Source organism: Mixophyes fleayi, chromosome 5, assembly GCF_038048845.1.
Source record: "Mixophyes fleayi isolate aMixFle1 chromosome 5, aMixFle1.hap1, whole genome shotgun sequence".
Lineage (NCBI taxonomy): Eukaryota > Metazoa > Chordata > Amphibia > Anura > Limnodynastidae > Mixophyes > Mixophyes fleayi.
In genome coordinates this window covers 69,436,518-69,462,342 of record NC_134406.1, presented here as the reverse complement: position 1 = coordinate 69,462,342, position 25,825 = coordinate 69,436,518, and the positions used below count along the sequence as shown (strand labels likewise).

General features: G+C 40.6%; 1 protein-coding gene across 1 annotated transcript in view; it reads left to right on the top strand.

Moving 5' to 3' along the window:
- The window catches only part of TOP2B (DNA topoisomerase II beta), a 75,250-nt gene that overhangs the window by 21,486 nt on the left and 27,939 nt on the right, over positions 1–25,825 (top strand). The window contains exons 5-21 of the mRNA XM_075212354.1: positions 4,013–4,158; positions 5,156–5,253; positions 6,125–6,337; positions 6,414–6,587; positions 10,635–10,736; positions 11,311–11,448; positions 11,698–11,836; positions 12,276–12,433; positions 12,840–12,965; positions 13,920–14,030; positions 14,119–14,224; positions 14,997–15,106; positions 15,751–15,843; positions 15,934–16,048; positions 16,727–16,848; positions 16,938–17,086; positions 17,192–17,423. Of these exons, the coding sequence (XP_075068455.1) occupies positions 4,013–4,158; positions 5,156–5,253; positions 6,125–6,337; positions 6,414–6,587; positions 10,635–10,736; positions 11,311–11,448; positions 11,698–11,836; positions 12,276–12,433; positions 12,840–12,965; positions 13,920–14,030; positions 14,119–14,224; positions 14,997–15,106; positions 15,751–15,843; positions 15,934–16,048; positions 16,727–16,848; positions 16,938–17,086; positions 17,192–17,423 (2,332 nt within the window). The remainder of the gene's footprint in view (positions 1–4,012; positions 4,159–5,155; positions 5,254–6,124; positions 6,338–6,413; positions 6,588–10,634; positions 10,737–11,310; positions 11,449–11,697; positions 11,837–12,275; positions 12,434–12,839; positions 12,966–13,919; positions 14,031–14,118; positions 14,225–14,996; positions 15,107–15,750; positions 15,844–15,933; positions 16,049–16,726; positions 16,849–16,937; positions 17,087–17,191; positions 17,424–25,825) is intronic.

Genomic DNA, 25,825 nt, shown 5'->3' with positions numbered 1-25,825 from the left:
ATATTTCCTTGAGTACTCAGACGAGTGAGGCAAGGCTGTCTGTTGGTAATTCTGATAGCGCCTGCATGGCCGTGGCGAGTGTGGTACGCGTACATAATCTTTATGGCAGTAGGGCAAGAACTTCGTCTTCCGCACTGACAAGATCTTCTCCTTCGGGTCCTTTTCATCACCAGGATTTACCTCGGCTAAATTTAACCGCATGGCTGTTGTAGCCAGGCTCTGAAAGGCTAGTGGTTTTTCCCCCAGTGTAGTGAACACTCTGCTATGAGCTTGTAAGCCTGTTCGGCTCACATATATCGTCGCATTGGGCGAGCCTATGTCGCAGGGTGTGACAATAGGTCTTGTCATTGATCCTCTTTTCGTCTTATTCGAATTCTGGCCTTTTCTTCAGGATTGTCTTGAGGCACGTCTCTGCTTAGGCTCCTTAAAGGTATAGGTTTCTGCCTTTCAGTTTCTCCCACCTGAAGTTAGTAGATATGCCAGACATCAGGACGTTTCTTCAGGAGGTCTTGCATATCTAGCCTCCTTTCACTTCTCTTACAGCACCATTGGATCTTTTCCTGGTGCTTCATATCCTTCCTTCAGCAGATTAGATCTCTAACCTGCAAGGTTATGTTTCTCTTAGCCCATTGCTTCCGCTCGTAAAAGTTCAGAGTTGGGATCTCTGTCCTGTCGACAACATAATTGATGCTACATGAGGACAGAGCGGTATTCAGAACTCTCCCTTCCTTTGTTCCGAAGGGTGTTTCAGCTTTTCTTTTGAGCCAGAAAACTGTGGTTCCGGTATTTCGGACAGCTTCCGTATACACCTGTCTGATCAGGTGTATACGGATATATATGTGGTTAGGGCTCTCCGCTTATATGTTAGAGAGCTTCCCAAATTCGGTGTAACGTGTTTGTTTGTCCTTATTGATTCTCATAGAGGCTGGCCAGCCTCTAAGCAGTGAATTGCGAGATGGATTAGGGCAAAAATTACTCAGGTTACATTAAGGATAACCATCCTGTGTCAGAGAGATTAAGGCCCATTCCACCCGGGCGGTGGGGGCGTCTTGGGCAGTGAGAAGTGGGGCTTCTGCGGACCAACTGTGTACAGAGCCACCTGGTCTTCTGTCCATTCTTTAACAGATTCTATCAGTTTAATGTCTTTGCGTCTTCGATGCAAATTTTGTCCGTACTGCCAAACGGGCCGGGCTTTCAGAGTGGTCCCACCCTTAGGGGGCTGCTTTAGAACGTCCCCATGGTAAGCAGTGTCCCCCAGACTGGATGAAAGAGAAAAGAGGATTTTTGTACTTACGTTAAATCCGTTTCTCTGATTCCGTCTGGGGGACACTGCGATCCCTTCCTTCTGCTTTTCTTCTGTGTCCTTTTGGTTGATTGGCCTTTTTTCCTTGGGGCTTTTTAATTAACTGACAGGAAGAGGAAGAGGTGGGGGGATTGTAGAGGGGGGAGGGGTCTGTCAGCAATGCTAAAGTTAACTAGCTAGGTGCCAACTTCCGAGCTCCCCTCCACAACTCATGGTAAGCAGTGTCCCCCAGATGGAATCGGAGAAACGGATTTAACGTAAGTACAAAAATCCTCTTTTTTTAAAAGTGGATTTTTTTTATTTTATTTAAATTTTTTTCACCGCCAATATGAACAATCATTCACTCATGCTTAAGTTTCAACAATAGACTTTCCGTCAGCTAGGAAAACTTAGATACTGCAGCTGACTGGAGATCAAATTAGCTGTACTTGACACACTGATGCCAGGAGTACCTGTATTCAACATTTTGTCAGAGAACGGGGGATGCTCATGTTTCTGTTAGTTGGTGTAAGATCTTCAACCAATCACAAGAAATAGAGGGGGTGCCAAAACATTACTACATTGTTGTATATAAAAAAAAAATCCAAAGTAAAATATAATTAAGGTAGCTTCATACCCTTAATAATAATAATAATAATAATAATAATGTGAATGTGCTTACCTAAGCAAAAGAGCGTCGGTGTCCGGGTTTTCTCTGAACTCTTCTTCAAATTAAGATAACTACCTCCAAAAGATACAAGATAGTGCACATGTTTATATTTATATATATATATATATATATATATATATATATATATATATATATATATATATATATATATATATATTCTTGTACGACATTACTGAATGGTTTTTACATGACCTAAAATAAATGAATTGTGCTGATTTTCACTCATCTGCTGTAAGGTCAAGAGGTTCTCCAACTAAGCAGGCAGAGAGTAGGGCCCATTTACTAACTCTTCAATTTGGAAAACAATAGGGACCACGGCATCAAATCTGTAAATAGAAAAGGATAATAATTTTGAAACAAAGTTGAAGTCGAATGTCGGCTCATACAATGTATTTTATCTTTGTGGTTAATATGTGAAAGGTTACATTTTTCACTTTAGTGGTCATTTAAAATGCCTGTGCCTAGGTCCCATATTTTTGTGATTACTTATGGGGAACTAGTTGGAGTACAGTTACGTGTTAAATATTTCACTGTGGGAACAGATTGAGTTCTCAAATAGTTCACAAAACATGACTACACCAGTTTACCTCTCGGCTTGTCTACTAGTGTTAAGTACAACTAGAATTTCAGACTTTCCTATTTAACCTGAACACTTTGTTATAGTAACAGATCACGTAAAATGGTTCATTCCTTTCACCTCTTCCTTAGACAATAAGAGTGAATAAAGTTGGCCACATATGTAAAGATTAGGCCATTTAGCCTGCTTGTCTAATGACCAGATATGTGTTCATCTTGGTCACACGTGTTGGTTATCAAATTGGCCACATTCAACAGTTTGGCAGTCAGGCTTGTATGACAGGGTCCCATGAGGTTCCTTTAGTGCTTTTGGCACATGACAGCACGTAGACAACAGTAGCAGTTACTGATCGTCTGCATGTTTGGCTGGGATTTATTGAGATTTGAATGGATTTGATAATATCGAGTGGCTATGCAGATACTTTAGGTGACTGAATTGCCACCTGTGACTAGCTTTGTTGTAATTTGGCTCTGGCAGACCAAAATAGTTGGCTCAGTGTAATAAATTGAAGGCAGAATTAAATTGACAATGAAGTGATGTTTTTTTATTGTCATGTCCTAACCATTTACAAGGTTTTTATTTGCTAGTTGGTTTGGAGCAGCATATATATATATATATATATAATGAGAGATAGTGATAGTTATGCACTAACAGACACACCCTGTCTGTTTGCTCTGAGGAGGAACATTTCAAACCATACTATCATTCTCAGTGCCGATGCTCTTAAAGGTGCCCTGGTAAGTCAAGCATCTACAAGTAGGAGTTCTTTTCCGTAACAGTCTTCATCAAGATCAAGCAAGAGATGTATGCTGAAGTCTTCTGCTGATACTCAGTTACAGATAAGCTCATTTGTTCTGTTTTCTGGTATGTGTAATACCAATTGGTGTGTCACAAACACGGACTTGGTGTGGCTTAATCACTGGTGTTTTCAATACGGTGATCAGTGAATTATTACACTGGGTGAATAAGTCTTTCTGGCATACTACACTATTATCGATTTCCATATTTTTGTACATGTTGGAAGATCCAGACGGAAGATCCTGCGTACCAATTTGATATCCACACTTTGAGCTTTGAATAAGCCTTTATCTGGTACGCATATTATTTTATCGGATTGGCTATGTTGTTTTAATTTTACTACACCATGAGTCGCCCTATCCTTTTCTTATTCTAGATATATAGATATAGATATAGATATAGATATATAGAGAGAGATATATAAATAAAATTTTGATGTCTTGCATACTAGATCACTCCTTGAATTTAAATATTTTGAACAAGGAAATATCTTGATATTATATCTTCAATTATTTATCCTCTTCTGTTCCTCTCTTTCTATCGTCCATACACACTGAGTTTAAACTTATTTATTGAGAAAATACTTTGATATATAGGCTAATATTATGTAACACTTCATCTGTTATATCATATATGATCTTTTTTTTTTTTTAATTCCTCACAGCGAATCTAATATTATTAGTATATGGAATAACGGCAAAGGAATTCCAGTGGTAGAACACAAAGTGGAGAAGGTCTATGTCCCTGCTCTGATATTTGGACAATTATTGACCTCAAGCAACTATGATGATGAAGAGAAAAAAGTTACAGGCAAGTTAATTGATCTGATTAAAACCTAAACATTTGTTGATTACAGGGATAATTGATTTGTGTGGCTTTTAACTCCAGTTATATAGATATACATTACAAGTTAACCCGTGCATGATACTCATGCATTCTACTCAAATCAAGCTACTTAAGGTGTTAAAAAGGTTCTTGTCATGCATTTGGGCCTAGCCCAGGACTCCTCAGGGGAAGAGCGTTACTTCCCGACACAAGCGCCCTTTTTTAACATGGTTTTGTCCACATGTCACCACCTCATCATTTTTCTCCATCACCTCATCCTTCATCTTCATCGCCACATCCTTCATCAAGCTACTTAAGGTGTTAAAAACTCCCCACTGTCACCCCCAGCAACCACTCCCAACTGTCAGTTCTCCTTCAAGAAATATATAGGTCATTGTATAACTCTGCCCAGCAGGTGGCGCTGCAGCTTGTGTTTTTTTTTTCCTCCACACACGCCACTAGGCATTTATATAGTAGATTCTTGTGTTGAGCTGCTTCATTGTATCCACTGTCTTTGGCATTTCCCTTTTAAGTGTAGGCTAAAAATGTCCAAGTAGTTTCTGAAATACAATGGTTTAAAAATTGAGTCCAAGAGTGTTTTTTTGTTTCAAAATGTTAGTGGAAGACTTTGTTTAAGTTTTTAACAACTGCTCATGTAACTGATTAGAAGAGTTATTGTTGTTTTTCCTTTTCTTTTTTTCTTTTCTGTTTTGGAAACCTTGTAGTCTTCTAGCTTATGTGGAACTATCCCCATGCTGAGACTTGTAGTTTAACAGCGGTTGGAGACGTACAGCTTGCATTGGCCTCCTCTTTATGTATGTGTGTGCGCATATTCTGACATTTCTCTTACGGAAGTAAAAAGTTGTTCTGTGATTTTTATTTTTTAGTTGTCTATTGCTATTAAGCTCAAGTAAAACTCTTTTTTATTGGCAAAATGAATTATTTGGTAGTATTACAGTACAATTTTTTTTTATATTTTTAGGTGGACGTAATGGTTATGGTGCTAAACTTTGCAATATATTCAGTACAAAATTCACAGTGGAAACTGCTTGCAAGGAATACAAACACAGCTTTAAACAGGTAAGTACTGCAGTACCCAGTCTATGATCATATGCTTTGTTTGTGCGAGATTTAGTTATTTGTGGGCCAGGAAAGTATCATTATGAAATTAGGGCATCTCCTGCTGAATACTGAATGTGTATTCCCACTGGAATTATTTCACCCTGTAAACATAATCTTTGAGGGATTTATGGGTTTATTTTTTTTTTTTTTCATTACATTGATTCCTGTTTTGAGTATTAAAACTGGCCACATGTATTGCAATATAATAATTTTAACCTGATTACAACTGCGCTTCTACATAAGAAATATTTTTCCTAAGGTAACCCTTCCCATAGTCACAGCCTAATACATAAATTAATTGTTAACCATCTTTCAATGGCTACAGAGGTTGGAAGTGAATTGAGGATTTCCACAATCTCTTGATTGCAGTTGAACCTGTGAGAGAAACAGAAAAGCCCTGGGAAAAAAAAATTGGAAGAGTGACCACCTTAGGAAAAAAGTTTCCTAGATGTTAATGGAGCTTTGTGTATTTGTGCTACTTAAATTCCCATAATCCTACAATCATTCACATGCACTGCAAATGTCTGTTTCTTCCATCAGAATAGAATTTAAATGTGCAAAACTCACTTTTGATGAGTGATCTGAATGATAAACTATTGCATTGCTGAAAATGTGATTTGTAGTATGTGTATCTTGCTTCTTTCATCAAAACATTGATGATGATGGCCAACTTGGCTGTTGGCCTACTAAGTAAATGTTGAGTAATTTTAAACCAAAGATCTTGTTTCAGGTTTCTCCTGAGTATATGTATCGAAAACAGATGTGAATTTTTTCTGCAACTGTCCTTCATATGTAACACTTCACTATTTTATCTTTATCTTCCAATAAGACATGGGTGAACAATATGCTAAAAACCACCGAACCGAAGATCAAACATTTTGACGGGGATGACTACACATGCATTACATTCCAGCCTGATTTAGCAAAATTTAAAATGGAGAAACTAGACAAGGACACTGTGGCCCTCTTAAAAAGGCGAGCTTACGACATTGCAGGCTCCTGCAAAGGTGTTAGAGTCCTGCTCAATGGAAAGAAGCTTCCTGTAAGTGTCTAAAAAGTTTCTGGTTATTTGTATGTTAAATCTGAGGCCCGTATGCATTAATCCTCTCTTTCTGTAGGTGAATGGATTCCGTAGCTACGTAGATCTTTACGTAAAGGAGAAACTGGATGAAACAGGTGTTGCGTTGAAAGTAATCCATGAAGCTGTGAATGATCGATGGGATGTGTGTCTCGCATTGAGTGAGAAAGGCTTCCAACAGATCAGTTTTGTAAATAGTATAGCTACCACAAAGGTATGTGCATGCTTTTGTACACTATTAACTCGACTTGGTTTGAATCATTCTAGCCCATGTACATTTCATACCTTGCATTACATACTGGAATATACCAATATTGACCTAGGTTAGTATAATATGTGAATTCAACAGAATAAAATTTTACTTGTGTAACCATGCTATTATATATTTGAGCACTTTATAGACCTTTTGCATGCAGTGGTACCACAAAATATGAATACATGGAAAGGTAGATTTAAAATGAACTTAATGCATATAATGTTATCCTGTACTCATGGTGATACAATTAAAAATATCCTATTCTGGGCCTATTGTACAAACTGACTTCATTGTACTGTTGGCCACATTGTATGTCCTTTTTAAACAATGTAACAGATGTCAGCAGTTACATGTAGTATACAAGCTATACTGGTCAGGTAGAGCTTCGGAGGGGATTCCTCCTCACTGTGATTTAAGGTCAGGCAGCCTTTGGGGTAGGGCTGTTGCCGCTAGGGATGGAGGGGCTTAATGGGTACCTGTTCTAGGGAGAGCTCTCTCTGCACTGGACCTTGGGAAGGGGAATATACCACAGCTGTTAGTAACTTAACGGCTTTACCTCAGAAATTTTTCACTGACTTTCCTGTTACAGAATCTGTGCATCAAGCCTTTAACATGCTAGATCTGGAAGATTCTCCAGCTCCTGATGTTTCCTCATTTAAAAGAAAAAATAAGCAGGTTGTTTCTTTTCCAACCTCACCTCAGCTTTTAGAGATTCTAGGTGAGGCTTACTCTGAGACTTACTCGTGTAAACAAAACATTCTGTGTTGTTACTCGATCAGAGGAGAACCACCGCCTTCAGTTATGTGAGTAAAAGGCATTAAAGAGAGAAGTTATATTTTGGGCCTCCAGGCTGAGTGTTTTCCCAGTGGTCGTCTCAGGAAAAAGACCAGTTAGTGCTCAGGGAGGCCATTCGGTCCCTGCTGACATCAGGTGTGATTGTCCCGGAAGAGCAGAAGACTCTTGTTTTATTAACACCTCATTCTGGTTCGAAAACCAGACTCGACCTATAGACCCATCATGAACATGAAATCCCTAAACTCTAATACTCAGGTGAACAGGTTCCAGACCGGGCATCGGTGGCATGGAGCCAAATTACTTTCTACCCTCCGGACGTAAAAAATGCCTACCTCCACAATCCTGATCTTGGAAAAACATCAGAACCTACTCAGATTCACGTTTAAGGACTTAAACTTTCAATTCAGAGCTCTTCCCTTCAGACTCGCCACGGCCCCTAGAGTGTGCACAAAGGTCGTGCGTGGCAGGTATGGATGCTCTGTTAAAGTCTATGGCAGTTACTGAGGTCCCCTATTTGGTGGAGTGTGTTCTTTTTCAGAACCAAGTCCACATAACTCCCGTTTTGGGGAGTCCCGTGGGTGGATTATAAATGATCACAAATCTAACCCGATTCCAGAACATGGTGTTTTTCTACTTAGCATCAGGCTGCAAAGCGTTTTCTTACCAGAGGAAAATTATCCAAAAATTAACGAGAGCTATCTTGCCCTCAAAAGAACATCTGTTGTCTTCTGCATGAAATTCCACTTCGGACACGGCAGCCTCTTCTGTGGTGGTTGAAGGTGGACATTCGGAATAAAGGTCCCCCATTTTCCACCTGGGAACGGACCATTTGAGCCTTTAAACATGGTTGACCTTATATGGAGGTCTGTGCTCCTTTTAGCCATATTTTCTGCAAGGAGAGTTTTTGAGTTGAGTGCTTTATTATCCTGCAAATCACCCTTTCTAGTATTTCATGATGACAGGGCTATCGTGTTATTCCAGCCATGGTGGTGTCTGGCTTGCACCTTAACAAAGACATTGTTGTCCCTTTTCTGAAGCAGACTAGATCTGCAGGGAATCAAGATTCTCTTCACTTGCCAGATGTGGTCAGTTCACTAAAGATCTATGTATACAAACTTCTGATTTACAGAGGTCCTTTATGATGCGCAGAAGAGAAATTTGGCAGTAACAAAACAGGCTATTGGCAGGTGTATTCAAGCTGTTATTCAACAGGCTTACATCAGTTCCTGAAAATATCGCTACTTGCTCTACCAGATCAGTGAGTGCTTCCAGGATGGTGTGGCCTGGAGCCTCGGACAGCTGTGTCCCCGCAGTCCATGCCTTTGCCAGATTTTATCATTTTAAATTTTTGTATCCAAAGATGCTAGCTTTGGACAAGGTTTTGCGCACAGCTACGCCCGAGAGTACCCTACCCTAGGGGTAGGTTTGGAACGTCTACATGGTATGCAGTATGACTCAATAGGAAGAAAGATAATTGAGAATTTTCATACTTGCTTTAACTTCATTTCTCCGATTACTTTTTTCAGCGGAACACCTATGCCCGCTTCATTTACACTCCATAATAAACATCCAGCTATCTTTTTCTTCTGTTAACCCTATAATTTGGGGCGTTTTAACTTATAAACTGAAATTTCATTAATGACGAGCTACCTGGGGAGGAGTAATGTCCAGCTCTTGTGCCAACCTCTCTACCCCATGGTACGCAGTGTCCCACAAAAGGTATTGGAGAAATTGATTCAAAGTAATACCCTCCTTTTTCATTTGTAATTAGATTGCCATTGGGTTTAAAAATGGGCAGAAGCTACACATCAGTTCAGTAGAATGTATTAGAGACTTATTGGTAAGAACAACCTTTAATAAAGTACACGGATATACTGATAATGAAAAAAAAAAAAAAAAAAAAAAAAAGGTTTTGCAATACTTTTTTGGGGGTTTCACTATTTGCATGAAAAAAAAGTGCTCAACAACGCCATTCTTGCTAACATTTGCATGTGATGTCCAATTAGATAAACAAATATTTACCCCAATATGCTACCAAAACAATTTGTCCTGAACCCCCTCTTCAAAGTAAAATTGGCATCCTGGTGATCATCATTTATGCAGCTCTGTTTTTAGTCTATTGGGTGTTGCAGAAATTAATATATTCTAGTTATCATATAATATTATTATACAGGCCTTGCTCTCCTCAACATGACCTAGTTTAGCATGACTTGTAATCTGCCAGCCAAAGGAGCTGTACATCCTTCAAATTTTGCAACGATTTCCGCTCTTAAGTAACTATTAAATGTTTCCTCTGTCAAATTGCTTTTATGATTTTTATATGCAAATCTAATATGCTTATTTTTATAAGGCTGTTTGAGGCAGTCATCCAAAATTGCAACTATGCAGAAATGTAGCATTTTAACTTCAGAAAATGTAATATTAATTAGATGCATAAGCTCGAACATCTTTGCTTTGTTTGGTTTTATGCATTTTTGTTGATATTTGATTATTACATTGTTGATGTTCTCCTGGCTTTTCTTAGCCTGGAAAGTTTTATGGCCTTTGTACAGCCTCCTTTGAAACACAAGTATGGTGGGGTTTTTTTGTTTTGTTTTTTAATGAACATTTTCCAGATAACCTACTATACATTTTGTGTCTGATTTTTTTTTTTTCCTTCTAGTTGTGCGTTACACTTCCTGTTAATAGCTTACACAAAGATAGCCGGACTATTAAGTAATCATTTATTGGGTCGCATTTGTCCAAAGTATACAATCCTTGGCATGGTAGTTGCCATATTTTCTGAAAATTATGTGCAGAAACACTTCTGCCTGCAATCTAGTAACACATATTGCACAATTGGTCTCTTAAAGGTCTTATAACTTAGGGATGTTTTCATTCACAATGTGATAATAATTGATGAACTATTATAATGGTTATGTGAGGTGGTAAAATGTTTTAATATAACCTAGAAGATCATTCCGAAATGTGATTGATCATTTTGATCACCCAGTGCTCAAGAGTTGAATTGCTGTATAGGATCGATTTATTGTTCTTACTTGAAATTTCAAGTATTACATTTTTAGGGCATTTTTGAATATGCAAAATGATCAGTCCTTTTATGAATTATTTTTTCCCATTTAAATACATAAAATGGTTTCTGCTTCTGTCTGTGCCGTACCTCTGAAAACGTTAATCACAGATTGCTAAATTTCTCATTTCTTGTTGCAGGGCGGTAGACATGTAGATTATGTAGTGGATCAAATAGTCTCTAAACTTATTGAAGTTGTGAAGAAGAAGAACAAAGCTGGAGTTTCTGTGAAGCCCTTCCAGGTACGTTGTAACATTTAATACGTACACTACCGTAAGCTGTCATTTACTGTGTTGGCACTATTACCATCCAAAATTACCATGTTATTCTCTGAACTTTTTTTTTTTTTTTCTTTGCAAGATATTGGTCAATAACAAAAACGGGTGGTGATACTGCCACAGTTGTTCTGAAATAACACCAAAAAATGATTTTGTTTCGTTGATGGGTAATTACATTGCTCTTTCAAAACCTGCATTAGCGATTCTGCTAACCAGATGGATGCGGGTGCCATCTAGAATCCCCATGATGAATACGCAATATTGAAACATTGTGTATGCTAAATAATATATTTACTACATTTCCCCTGATTTAACCACTTGAAGTTCTAGTCCTTTGTCGTGTATTGATGAAACATTGTATTGTGGCACCTCCCTCTAATCGTTTTCAATTAGAAATCTCCAGAGAATTGCGATTCCTTTAGTATTTGGAGACAATTAACACTAATTCTTAATATTAATTAACCCTTGACTTCTATAATTTAAACAAATTCAAATGTTGCCAAACGGAAACAATAACTTGTGTCCTTGCTGTTTACAGGTGAAGAATCACGTATGGGTTTTTGTCAATTGTTTGATTGAGAACCCATCCTTTGACTCTCAGACAAAAGAGAACATGACCCTCCAGCCGAAGAGTTTTGGCTCCAAGTGCCCACTATCGGAGAAGTTTTCAAAAGCGGTTAGTGCCAGGCAAAAAGATTCCTAAAGCAAAACATACTGAATGATCTTCATGATTACTTGAGTCTTGTCGTTTGTCTTTCTCCTTTTAAACAAAGGGTTAAAAATATACACCACATGTCATGCAATGATATTTAAATTGTAAATAATACTTTAACTTGTTGCTATTTTTTTATTCTGCATCCAAGTTTGCTACAGAGCCTCTTGTATAAAGATGTAATTATTGTATGATTTCTTATTTTGTGCTTAGGCTTCAAATTGTGGCATTGTGGAGAGTATTCTAAACTGGGTCAAGTTTAAGGCCCAGACGCAGCTAAACAAGAAGTGTTCATCTGTGAAGCACAGCAAAATTAAAGGCATTCCCAAACTGGACGACGCTAACGATGCTGGTGAGTTCTATAAATCTGTGTGAACTGTCCACTAAGCCTATAATGCAAATTCATGTACATAAAGCAGCTACGAATACATCACAAACCTATGTGCAATCCTTGACGAAACCAAAGATGTTTGCCATTGCATTTTTCTATTATGATGCAGAATGCAAAACATTATGTTTAACAGATGCTTAGTTGCTTTGAGTTGCTGACTGCAGTCTCCTTCAGTAAGGTTACAGACCAGACAAATATCTGGACAATTAAAAATGGGTGTGTGTGTTTTGTTTTTCATGATGCCAAGCTTTAAATCTTTAAGGCACTCTATTTTAGCTATTGAAGAAGAGTGATGCTTGGTTTAAAAATTCGTACAATACATTTAAAGCAGCTTTGACAGTGTCACAGGGTAAAACTCTGATTTGTTTCATTATGTTTAGTGGCTTATTTTCTTTTACAGGTGGAAAACATTCCCTGGACTGCACACTTATTCTGACAGAAGGAGACTCCGCCAAGACCCTGGCTGTTTCTGGCTTAGGTGTCATAGGAAGAGACCGGTATGGGGTGTTCCCTCTCAGAGGGAAAATCCTCAATGTACGAGAAGCTTCGCACAAACAGGTAGTTACTTGTGTACCCACACCCATCAACTGATCTTAATAAATATTAAACATGTAATTCCAAGATACTTTAAATAATAAATAAAGTTTTTTTACTTTAAGTCAAATCTCTCAAAAACCCACTGGGGCATATGTGCCATTGTAAGAATGTAAACTATAGTCGTAATCATTAAGCTGATGCAGAATACGTCTGGTAAATACTTCATAATTAGTGTATTGCTAAATCTTTATGTAACTCACAGCAACTGGTTACTGGAAGAGAAGATGACCACTGTGTGTAATCCAGACAATGCCTATCACACGCAATATATTCATTGCTTACATGGTCGATCCTGTTTCCAAGCATCACAATTTACTACCGTTTATTCTTTCATCAATCTTTTATAAAATCTAATATTCTCCAACAGATAATGGAAAATGCTGAAATTAACAACATTATTAAAATTGTTGGTTTACAATACAAGAAAAGCTATGACGATCAGGAGTCCCTCAAGTCTTTGCGTTATGGAAAAATCATGATTATGACCGATCAGGTAATCTTGCATTTGCTCCAGTAAGGAATGGCCAGCTGCCATCTCTTGCAGAATTATGTCTCTTTATGATGCTGAAGACAGTTTAGGTTTTTAAAATGGCCAGAGTGTTTACAGTTTTGCTGCATTTTACTTACTAATACTTATTTTGTATAACTTCCAAAGACTAGAGTTGTTGTTTTTTTTTTTTCTGTGATAATAATTAATAAAATATTGCAAGAAAATCCTATAGCTGTTTGCCTTGATCTCAAGTATAGTGCATAGTGTTTACCTACAAACCTACTTGATTTAACATTTCATTGTGTTCCAAAAAGACAAAATAAAGCTGGGTATATAGCTATGTAAGTTCTGTAACGATTCCACCAATGACTGAAAGTCACGATGAGCATGCCTATTCCTGCATATACACCTATACAATTCACATTCAGATCTGTGATCTTCATCTCTCATAACCATCTTCTGAAAACATTACAACTCTGTACACACTTGCCCGACATTGTTCCTTCGTTGAGTGTGAATTTTTAGTTGTTTATGAAACCAAATCAACAGATGTGATGTGTTTTGGTATGAAAAAAAATATGATAGTGGGTGTGTACATACTCTTGCATTATCTGAACAAACTGTCGTGAATTGTGTGATCCACACGATAATTGCACATTTGTGTACCCAGCTTACGAAATGTAAAAAAAACCCCAAAAACTAGCAGTCAGTTAAATGTCACATATCAAAAAAAGCAAGATACATTGCAAGAAGTTTATTTAATTATTTTTTTTTAGGCAACATGTAGTAAAGCTTTGTAGCATATATATTATTCTTGTTTTGCTCTTAAATGATTTTATAGAGTGCCATCCATAATACCACTTTATCCCCAGGACACACATGAGCTGTATATGTCCGCTAAGTCAGTGCTGAGGTCTTTTCTAGCAGTTGTCTGATCACTTATTTTTCTTTACACAGGATCAAGATGGCTCTCATATTAAAGGCTTATTGATTAACTTTTTCCATCACAACTGGCCGTCCTTGCTGAAACACAGTTTTCTTGAGGAGTTCATCACTCCAATTGTTAAGGTGCCACTAGCTTTAATCTTTTTTTTTTTTTTGTCCACTTTCTTGTGGAGGAGACACATTTAACAGGTGAAAATCTTTGTTTTTCAAGGCAACGAAAAGCAAACAGGAATTGGCATTCTACAGTATTCCTGAGTTTGATGAATGGAAAAAACAAATAGAAAACCAGAAATTGTGGAAGATAAAGTATTACAAAGGTGTGTGGGTGTGGTTTTTTGTTTATTTTGGTGGTGGTTTTGTTTTGTTTTTTTGCTTTTTTTTCTTAAATATTAGTTCCAAAATACAAGTAAGCATTATTTAAACCTAAATAATATAAAGGCATTTGTATGAATTCTCGCTTATGCAGAAGCCCTGACATCTATCGGAACCAAAGTTGTTAAGAACAGTATCAATGTACTTGTCGCCTACACACAATGGAGGCAGCCATTTCGGTAGCTGAACTAATTATCGGCCTATACATTCACATGGAGCCAGTGACATCACAGGTACAAATGATTTATTTCTCAGTGATGTCACTAGATAATAGTAAATTGATTGGTTACATTCTACATGAACATTGGTTTAACTTACATAATGGCTGCCTTTACTGTGATAGACACCGGATACACTTTATTACACAAACCTAGATGCTGATGTTGCTAAAGTGCTCCCTACAACTGTTAAGAACAACATTTTTAAAGCAGCTATACCTATGTATCATCAGCTATAAAATCTCCACCTTCACATATTTCTTTAGATTGAAGGTCTTTCAGCTACTCCTGTGGTCTACAGACTGGCACAACTATTTGGCATGTGTTCCTTTTAGAGTATTGCATCTAAAAAGAATAATGTATTTGGTAATTGAGGTGAAGTAAATTAAAGATACAAAAAAGATAGGGTTTTAATTTTTCTAAGTTTTAGTAACTGAATATAGACGATATATATTATGTTTCTTAATGCGAATATTAACAATATGTTTCTGTGACTCAGGTTTGGGTACAAGTACTTCGAAAGAAGCTAAAGAGTATTTTGCAGACATGGACAGGCATCGAATTATTTTTAGATATGTTGGCCCGGAGGATGATGCAGCGATCACTCTGGTAAGAACCACACTTGCTTCCCATGTTCCTACAGAGCATGAGTTTTTGCCTTTGTCCGTGTCCCTTTAACTTTTAAGAGACCAATTTTGACCACAGTGTTTAAGTGTAAGAAACAGCTATTGCTCTTTGCTGAAGTATTGGTGGTGTCTAATAACCCATGTGTACTTGTGTAAAACAAGAAGTATTCCTCTCTTTAATTTAACCCACCACTTTCTGATTCTCTCTGCCCTACTTTATGGCATTGTGTTGTAAGTGTCAAGCACACAATTCTGATCACACAGCTGCAATGTGGTGTTATTTTGCAGCATTAGACTTCATTTTGGTGTAATGTTAATGCTGTAGAAAAGACTGCTTGCTTAAGTCAATATATCCACTTACATAGGGCCACTTATGCAAGAAACAAATGCTCACTGCTTCAAAAAGTAGTCTTCAGCATCATCCATGGCACATGGCGTGGTAAGTTTCTTACCATGCTCTATTTCCATTAACATGCCAAAAAGTGAGACGTTCCTATTTATATACATTCTGTTTCAGACATGTAGAACGCATTCTCTGATTACATTTTTATTTTTTATTTTTTTATATCTTTGCTCATGTATTTAATGCAGTGTTTCTGATCCTGTTATCTAACCTGAACCCCACAGGCTTTCAGCAAAAAGAAAATTGATGATAGAAAAGAATGGCTGACAAACTTTATGGAGGACCGACGTCAGCGCCGATTGCATGGGTTGCCTGAGGTAAAGTGAGTAGGGAAGAAAATTAAGGTGGTAGGGCGAGGGTGTTTTTCACTTCTCTTTTGTTATTGGACCTCTTTTTGTCCCCTGCAGCAATTCTTATATGGGACAGCCACAAAACACTTGACCTTCAATGACTTCATCAACAAAGAGCTGATTTTGTTCTCGAACTCCGACAATGAACGGTCCATCCCTTCTCTTGTTGATGGTGAGTTAAATAGTTTTCCACCCCATTTTTTTTTTTTTTTAACAGATGGAGTTGGCAAGAAATGCTACTTATTGACATTAATATTTACCAAAAGCTGTGTGTTAGTTAAATATTATATGTAAGATAGCTGGAGTGTTTAAAGTCCACTAAATAAGTCTAGACTGAAGTTATAAAAATATGCTTGAGCTCTCCACTGTAGGTTGTGGTACTGATAAGTGACACCCCCAGCTGTGAGTTGATGCACTTGGACTCCATTATTTTCTGTGAGCTCCTCACTGGCCCAGCAGCACATTCAAATCTTCCCTCTGCCCAGAGCTATGAGAGTAAATTGTAGACTGTTTTTGTGAGATATGTGAGACACTCACATGCTGTTGGATCAGTGAGAAGCTCACAGAAAATGGTGACGCCACAGTGCATCAAATAGCAAGGTCTGCTGCTGTGTAGAATTGTCATATGGTGTGTAATTGTTTGTGTTTCTTCTGTATTTCTTGTTTTGTTTTTTTGTGCATGTGCATAATGAATAATGTACCTCTACAGTTAATTTTTAGAGATTAGAAGTGACCTTAGTGGTTCATGATATGAGTTTCCCAGTGGCTAATAATATCCTTAGAATTTACTGTAGGTGGTACATAATTTCATCTATCATAGTTAAATAGACCATTTTCTTCCATCGACTAGGTCTGAAGCCTGGACAAAGAAAAGTGCTGTTCACTTGTTTTAAAAGAAATGATAAGCGTGAAGTGAAAGTTGCTCAGCTGGCTGGTTCTGTTGCTGAAATGTCTGCTTATCATCATGGGGAGGCAAGTGTCATGCAAAGTATGTCAAACTAAACTGACCAGTAATCATGACTTTCAGATTATCATCATGTTATATTTCTTTCTGGTTCCAGCAAGCCCTGATGATGACAATTGTGAACCTGGCACAGAGCTTTGTAGGAAGTAACAATGTGAGCTTACTGCAGCCTATCGGTCAGTTTGGTACACGGTTGCATGGTGGCAAAGATGCTGCTAGTCCTCGTTATATTTTCACAATGTTAAGGTAAGTCGCAATGCAATAATTGTGAGGTTGAATACCCTCTTTGCTTAGGTGCTTTGAGAAGCCAGTATGACATTGTATAACTCTCTCTGGTTTCCTATCTTGCAGCCCCCTGGCAAGATTACTGTTCCCCGGGATGGATGATAATCTGCTCAAGTTTCTATATGATGATAACCAGCGAGTGGAGCCAGAGTGGTACATGCCTATTATTCCTATGGTCTTGATCAATGGGGCAGAAGGTATAGGTACTGGATGGGCCTGTAAACTTCCCAATTATGACACCAGGGAGATTGTGAATAATATCAAGAGGATGCTTGATGGCCTGGATCCATACCCCATGGTAAGTATGGTGCACTATTAATGTAGCTCCAGCGATAGAGATCATTGATCCTGAAACATGTACTGTTTTCTACACTGACACCTCATGAAATGGATTACAGTTCTTATTCTACTTTTGTTCCGTTGTGCGTATGGTGTTGTCAGTGCTGAGTGCGTTTTATTAGCGTATTTGGTAGCTATGTTTGCAGCAGTGAACTCAACACAAAGCTAGCAGCGAATTTGTCCATAAACTAAAATCTGTACCACAAATATTGTGAGTGTTTATATTATTCTACCATATCTCTCATACTGCCACTGTCATATTGCTCTTTTATCATCTATTCAATGCCTTTTATCTTATCTTTCTCTTTCATCCTATCTGGGGGACACTGTTACCATGGGGTTGTGAGAGTGGAGGTGAAGTTGGCACTTAACAGGTTAACTTTGTTAATGTATCATAGCTGACAAACCCCTCCCCCTCTGCAACCCCTGTAGCTCCTCAGTCTTAAGTGCCCAAGAGAGTTCGGCTTACTTTTATGACAGGAAGAAATTATTCTGTTTTTTCCTCTAAAGATTTTAACTTAAGTGTTGCGGCAGTGTGCTCTGTTAGATGGCAGAGCACACTTAGTTAGACAGTGAGAGCCGGGCTTCTCTCACTTAAAATGATAGTGTTTCTTATTTTATTTTAACATATATTGATCAGCGCTGACAAGCGGATTATAGCCGCCGACAGGCTGCTAAAAAACTGCGGATAGCAGCGCTGCCAAAACGGTAAAGAGCGCCAGTAAATCGGAGCTTTGGGGGCTGCCATATTGGATTATACCAAGTCCCCTCCTCAGCAATGGAAGGGTGGTACTTGTGTAATAAGAAAAACGGCCACCAGAAATCTGCTAATGGCGACTGCTACATAACATAGATGCAGCAGATTGCCCTCTTTAACAGCAGAAAACTCAAGGAGGAGCAGGAAAAACAGGTGAAGTTGGAGAATTCTAAGGACAGTGTTTCCCCCTTGCAGTCTGAAGCAAGTGGGCTGTTCCAAGGGCTGCAGACATCCTCTAGGTCACTGAGTTGCTGACAGATCTCTACTGTTCCATAAGAATCTTAGCCTGATTGGAAGGTTAAGTATCAATTTTCTTACATCTCTATATTATAGATAGGGGTATATTGAAATAGAGTTGTTGTTGCAATAGTATTTTTTACAAAAATATAGAATACGAATTGCATAACACACAGCCTTTGCAAGAGATTCTAACTTTTGACTCTGTCATAGATTAGTTAGTATCTTTTTGTTTGCTTGTGAGTGATTGCCAGCATTTCATTCTTTTACTGTTTTACTATTCCCTTAAAAAACTGACTGATGAGAGAAAGGCACCTCGGGCAAAATATTATACCTGTTCCAAGTGTAAAGATAACGTACCAATGAGACTACAGGACCCGGGGGCGCTTTGTGGTGACTGCAACAGAGGGCAGGGCCGTAACTAGGGCTGTGCGATAGGGGCGACAGCCCAGGGCGCAACGCTGAAATGGGGTGGGTGGGATTGCAGTTTAGGAATATTTTATGTTCATTTGGTTAAAATTGAAGCCTAGGGGGGCGGAATTAGTTTTTCTCGCCCCAGGCGCTAGAATTCTAAGTTACGGCTCTGACGGGGGGTACCCTAGCCGTGCAGGCTCAGGTTAGCGCACCACCACTAGCGGAAACGCCAGCATGGGCAAATGCCCTGACACAGGGGGTTGAGACATTGGTTAAGCTGCTATCTAAACCAACAGAGATTCCAGCAGTTGCAGTAGTTCTCCCCTCTACCTCAGTAGCAGTTGATCCCCTAGTAACAGGCAGGACAACGGGAACTACCGAGTCCACTGACTTGTGACAGGCTGGGGCTCCATCGGTCTGCACCTCACAAGACCCTCCTACAGGAGAACCAGCTTGGTCGGCTTCCCTAGTTAGAGGGCTGGATGGCTTAAACCAGTTTTTCGATGTGCCAAGGCCATTACCAAAAAATAAGAGACACCGATCCACTAAACCCCTTCTGACCCTCTCTGATTCGGGGGATCGTCAGAAGAGGAGGGTGAACTGATAGAAGACTCTAATTCTACACAGGTCTTAGACCCAGAAGAGTCTTCCAGATATCAGGGTATTGACGACCTGGTGGTAGCTGTTCGTCAGACTTTAGGTATTCTGGATCTAGAAGAGACTAGAACATCAGATCAAAGTCTGTTCAAGAAAGCTAGAAAGACCATTGGATTTGGGGCATCATGACGGGAGGATACATAATAGATCTATCAGGTCCGGTACCTTCTCAGCTCTTTGCAACCAGCTTACCCTGGGAACCTCGAAAGAAAGAGGCGATTGCTACATGTGTTGCCGCTCTTCTTTACGCTTCGTTTTGGCCTGTGCTAAACCTAAAGCAGTTAAACTGGCACCTACAGGTGGTCAGGTTTCGAATGGAATCCCTCAAGTCATCAATGGACTGGTACCAAATCAATTCATGGCGTCTATAGACATCATAGATGCCTACCTTCACATTCCTATCTGGAAGGCTCATCAGGCCCTTCTCAGACTTACAGTGGGACCGTCTCGCTACCAATTCAGAGCTCTCTCATTTGGCCTTTTGACAGCTCCAAGAATGTTTACAAAAATAATGCCAGCCTATCTTCATTCCAGAGGAGTGCAAATAGTCCCCTTTTTGGACGATCTGCTCATAATAGCTTCCTCAGCTCTCCAGCTGAATCAGCACCAGGTCCTCACTATTAGGTCCGTGGAGACACGCGGATGGCTCATAAGTCAAGGAAAGTCAGTTGATTCTGTGCCAAAAAAATCACCTTTCTGAGACTAATCATGGACACCAACAAACAAAAGATTTTACTTCCAGAGAACAAATCTCAATCCCTGAGGAACCTGACTGCTCAGGTGATGACCTGCCACAGACTCTCGGTCCACTTGTGCATGCTTCTATTAGGATATATGGTATCGACCTTTGAGACCATCCCTTATGCTCGACTGCACGCATGATGCTTTCAATGGAATCTCTTGAGGAAGTGGTCAGGAATTGGAGAGACAGCTGATACAGTTGTCACCAGTGGTGAAAGCTTCCCTTGGATGGTGGACAGTCCAGGAGAATCTGACATAGGGGAGGTCCTTTGCCCCATGGTCCTGGATCTTACTAACCACAGATGACAGGATGGGGAGACTGTGGTATTTCAGTTGCGGCTCCAGGGACTCTGGACCTTTTGGGAGGCTTCGATCCCCATCAACATTCTGGAGCTAAAAGCCATGCTAATGGCTTGAGAGAGCACTCAGGCGATACTTCTGCAATCCGACAATGCGACAGCAGTGTTTCATGTCAACAGACAAGCGGGGGGGGGGCGGCACACCGGGAGCAATGAGGGTGGTTGCTCAGATCTTGATCTGGGCAGAGAACCACGTCCCCGCTATATTAGCAATCTTTATCCCAGGAATCCAAAACTGGGAAGCAGACTTTCTCAGCCGGCATGCGATGTTGCCTCCATCCGGAGGTCTTCCAGTCTCTGGTTCTACGATGGGGGATTCCGGATCTGGACTTAATGGAATCGCATCACAACAGGAAGGTGCCTCAATTTTGCTCTCAAACAAAGGAGCCCTTGGAGGTGATGATGCCATGGGACTTCAGGTTGGGATACCTATTTCCTCCCATCCCGATTGTCACAAAACAGGGTGCTACTGGACTGAGGATGTTTTATTCATCACCCTTTTCTTACAGTTTAATGTACTTTTTAATCCTTGGCCCAGTCTAAGTATATATACACCTGAGCATTGGTGTATTATGTGTATTATTGTTGTTATTAGGGATATTTTGGCTATTACCTGCAATATTGTATGTATTAGAAATATAAAGAATATTGCCATATTGTGTGAAAATAACAGGACAGCAGAAGTCATTTTGCTTGTGTTAGCTAAGGTAATTACCACTTGTCTCAAATGTCCATTGTTATGAGGTGTGGCTTAGATCTCCTTGGAAAAGTACTACATGGCTTGAATTCCACCTCCACAGGGAACACTCAGGAGCTGAGTGAATTAAGTTACCATTGTTATTTCTGTTTGCTCCCCATTGTCCACTAGTGAGCTCTACAGACAGCCAGGAGCCGGACCCAGCAGGGGTCTCCTGAGGGAGGACACCTGTGGAGGTATGGGAGGGGGCTGGGTATTGTGAGAAGCCCACAAATCGAGACCTTTTGCAACTCTCCTGGGCAGGCAGTTCCCAAGGTGGGATTAGGAGGTGATAAGAGGCTACCCTGGGAGCTGGAGACCTATGTGACTGACTTTGGCCAAGAGGTGATGTGCTGTGGAACCTATCTCACTGGATTTATTTGAACGGATTTCCTCACTTGTTGGACCTGCTATCGTTAAGGGGTCGTGCTGTATTTAATCCTGTTCTGCAGAATAAATCATCCTTCTATTTTTCCTCTAATACCGTGTCTGAGTGATTTGGGAACCACATATCTCGCATTTGGTGGAAAGCGGTGGGATCACTCAGTGACAAGCATGAAATTGGAAACCCATGGCAGAATGGAGGCAGCAGCACAAACATGTGGAAACACCAAGAAAGGAATCCTGCAGAAACATTGTCAGGCAAGAAAAATTGAGATCAACTTGGCGGATACCAGTTGAAAAATTGGCTCAGTGGGACATAGAAAACCCTGGTGAGGAGGAGGAGAAGGACGCGGTTCAGGACTAGTCAGGGGAATCCAGTAATAGAACCAGGGAGATGACAAACCAGGCAGCTGCAATAACCGTTGGCAACACGGAACAGCTGCAGATTTGGTTGAATATACTTGGGTAGACTGGTTCTGGTACCTGCAATGGCATCAGTGTCAGTATTGGAAGGAAGACAGGTGCTGCGATTGGGATATCACGATGTACCACGCTTTGTGGAATCAGCCTCGGGCATTGACACTCACATTCAGTTATTTGAGTCCATGATGGCAATGCATGATATACCTGTGACACAGTGGTCAAAATATTTGATACCTAGTTTGATGGGCTGAGCGCAGGAGGCATGCCATGCCCTGAGCAAGGAAGAGACTACTAGGAGATTAGAAAAGTATTATTGGCTCGATATGCGGTCACCCCTGAATCTTCTTATATGGAACTTAGCAGTTTATTGCAAAGAAACTGTAATCGATGGCTAGAAGGGTAGCAAGCTACAACTGTAACGGACATTAAAAACATCTTTATATTGGAGCAGCTAATGAATTAAATGGCTCCAGAAATTAGAAAGTGGGTGGTGGATGGAAATCCCACTACCCCAGAGAGAGCAGCAGCAGCATTAGCCGATGAATTCCTGGCAAACCGTCCCCGATGGAGGGGACCTAGCGGAGGTGAATGGGCGACTATTCGAAGGACCCCAGCCGATCGAGATACATCACGGCCTATGTCGCCACGTACCCCAGCTGCGCACTCTAGTGCACCCAGACCTCGTGGTCCAGCAGTATTCGACCCTAGGAGGTGCTACACTTGCGAACAACCGGGACACATACAAAGAAATTGCCCACAGGGAGGTAGACCATTCCCTGGATTGAGACCAGCTGTGTCAAGGAACACCAATTGAGGGTGGGTAGGGGTACTACTATCCTGATGCTTCAGAGGCGGAGGAAGTAGTCTATCAGATGGAGGTGGTACCGACAATTGGGGAGGCTGCCCCTGCAAATATGAAGGGACACCTGCAGCCTGTAGAAGTTAATGGCCAGGAGCTGCAGGGGCTCCGGGACTCGGAGGCTTCTATTACTCTGATACGTCCCAGTTTAGTCCCACCTAACCAATGGCTAAATCCAAATTTCGATGGCGGGAAGCCAGATTACAGTTATCCCCATGGCCAGGATTCAATTGGATTGGGGCCAGGGGTTGGGAGAGGTGAATGGTGGGACTTTTGGATGGATTACCTACCTAAGTTATTCTGGGGAATGACCTGGGTGGTGGATTGGCCAGTTATTTTGTTAAAGCTATCACACAGAGATGAGCACAGGCTTTGGAGATGGCTCCCGAGGATCCATCCATATCAGCACCAGAGTTCTCTGTAGGATCAGCTGCCACAACGCCTGAAACTATCTTTTCCATCTCTGGGCCTTTGAGGGTGAGTAGCCAAGACCATCCTAAGGAGGGGTTAGTCCTGGGGTGAGGAGGATAAGTCTAGACTGCAAGAAAGCTCAGTTACTAGATCCAGAACGAGAAGGGATGCGGGCGCTTGCAGATATGACCTATAAGAAAGGGGTGGTAGAGGAATGTGCTTGGTTTGACGGGTTACCGTAGAAGGTGTCCAGCCCAAATAATAAGTACAGGCTGTTAGTCCCACCCAAATATCGGGATCGGTTCATAGCTCAGGCACATGGGGAAGGGGGTACCGATCACCAAGGAAAAAGGAGATTTGGGAACCACGTATTTTCACACTAATGATTCCCAGAGTCCTTTCACGCGTGAAGCAAGGGGGGGACGCCCAGTCATTCTAGTGGCCCCCGCTTGGCCAAGGTGAGTTTGGTATGCAGAAATTCTGGGGCTAGCGGTAGGTCAGGGGTGAAATTACATCTTCGAGAAGACCTTCTTCAGCGTGGGCCATTCACACATCAGGAATTGCCTCAGCTCAATTTAACAGCATGGCTGTTGAGGCCAGCCTGTGGCGGTCCAGTGGGGTTCTTTTCATGAGTAGTGAACACCCTCCTTCGGACTAGAAACCAGTTTCGGCACGTATTTACCACAGCATCTGGAAAACATAAATCAGATGGTGTGAAAACCGAACATGTCGCACGGCTGCCTTTTCGTCTTCCAAGAGTTCTGGCTTTTCTCCAGGATGGCTTTGATGCCGGCCTCCGTCTAGGGTCTCTGAAAGATATTGGCCCTTTAGATATACTTTCACCAGCCCCTGGCAGACATGCCGGATGTCAGGACCTTCTTGCAAGGAGTCCCACATATCCAGCCTCCATATGTTCCTCCAACGGCCCTCTAGGATCTTAATCTGGTGCTAGATATGCTTCAAGGGCCTCCTTTCGAACCATTATGCACTGCAGAAGTAAGGTTCTTGACTATGAAAGTTGTATTTCTACTAGTTATTGCATCGGCTCGTAGATTGTGAGATTTGGGTGCTCTCATGTCTTGAACCATATCCTATCTTTCACGATGATGGGATGGTTCTCAGAACAGTTCCCGCTTTCCTACCAAAGGTGGTGTCCATGTGAACCAAGAAATAGTGGTTCCGGTATTTAAGAGTCGCCCACAGTCTTCAGGGACAGGTTCCATGGAGTCTCTGGATGTGGTCAATGCTCAAAGAATTTATGTAAGGAGGACATCAAAGATTCGCTGCACGGATTCGTTATTTGTTTGGTTTGACTCCTCTAATCGAGGATGGCTGGCCTCTAAGCAATAAATTGATAGGTGGCTTGCTTCTACTTTTAAGCAGGCTTATGTCAGTGCTTATACAGAACTGGTAGTTGCTCAAATCAATTTATAGGCTATAACAGGTGCATGAAAGGGTGGGGTTATCCTAAAAGGAAAAAACAGAGACAAATTTCCCCAGCACACTGCTATAGCCAGCAACAGATCTGCTATTTCTACTGTAGATAAAAATGCAAAAGTCTCAGTTACACACATTTTCAAATGTATGTTGAAGCCACCCACCACGCCATGTCAGTGTTAATAGATCTGTGCCAGATTGTATTGTAGCCCATTCTACCCGTTCAGTGAGGGCATTCTGGACTGCACGAAATGGGATCAGTTGTGCAGAGCAGCCATGTGGTCCTCTGTCAATACTTTTACCAAATTTTATCAGTTCAATGTGTTTGCATCAGCAGACGCGGCTTTTGGCAGTAGTGCTCTACGTGCTGGGCAGTCAGAGCGGTCCCTCCCTTAATGGGGCTGCTTTAAAACGTCCCCATGGTAGCAGTGTCCCCCAGACTTATAGTTACGATAAGTGTTCCCTCCCTGCTCCTCTGCTGTGTGTTCTTGGATTGTTTAGCTCCCCTTCCTTGGGGCTTTATAACTAAACTGAGGAGCTACAGGGGTTGCAGAGGGGAGGGGTTTGTCAGCTTTGATGCATTAACAAAGTCAACCTGTTAAGTGTCAACTCCGCCTCCACTCTCACAACCCCATGGTAAACAAAGGCCAGGCATCTGAATGTACTTGTGTTTTTTGTTCATGTTCTGCAACTTGTTCTTTAGTAAGAATGGCTATAAATACTAATTCACCATTTTTTCATTGATGTCCCTGCACTTAGCTTCCTTGGCTGTATGTAAAGAATACAAACTCTAATTTTATGGCACACTCCTTTCCTTTCACCTCCTTTGTTTTATCCTGCCACCAGGAGACAAAGGATTATGATCTCTGACCCTGCTTAATTTTTCCTTTCTTTTTTGCTGAGATGTTCCTTCTTTGGACCTTTACCTGTTCTTACTTTGTTTCTG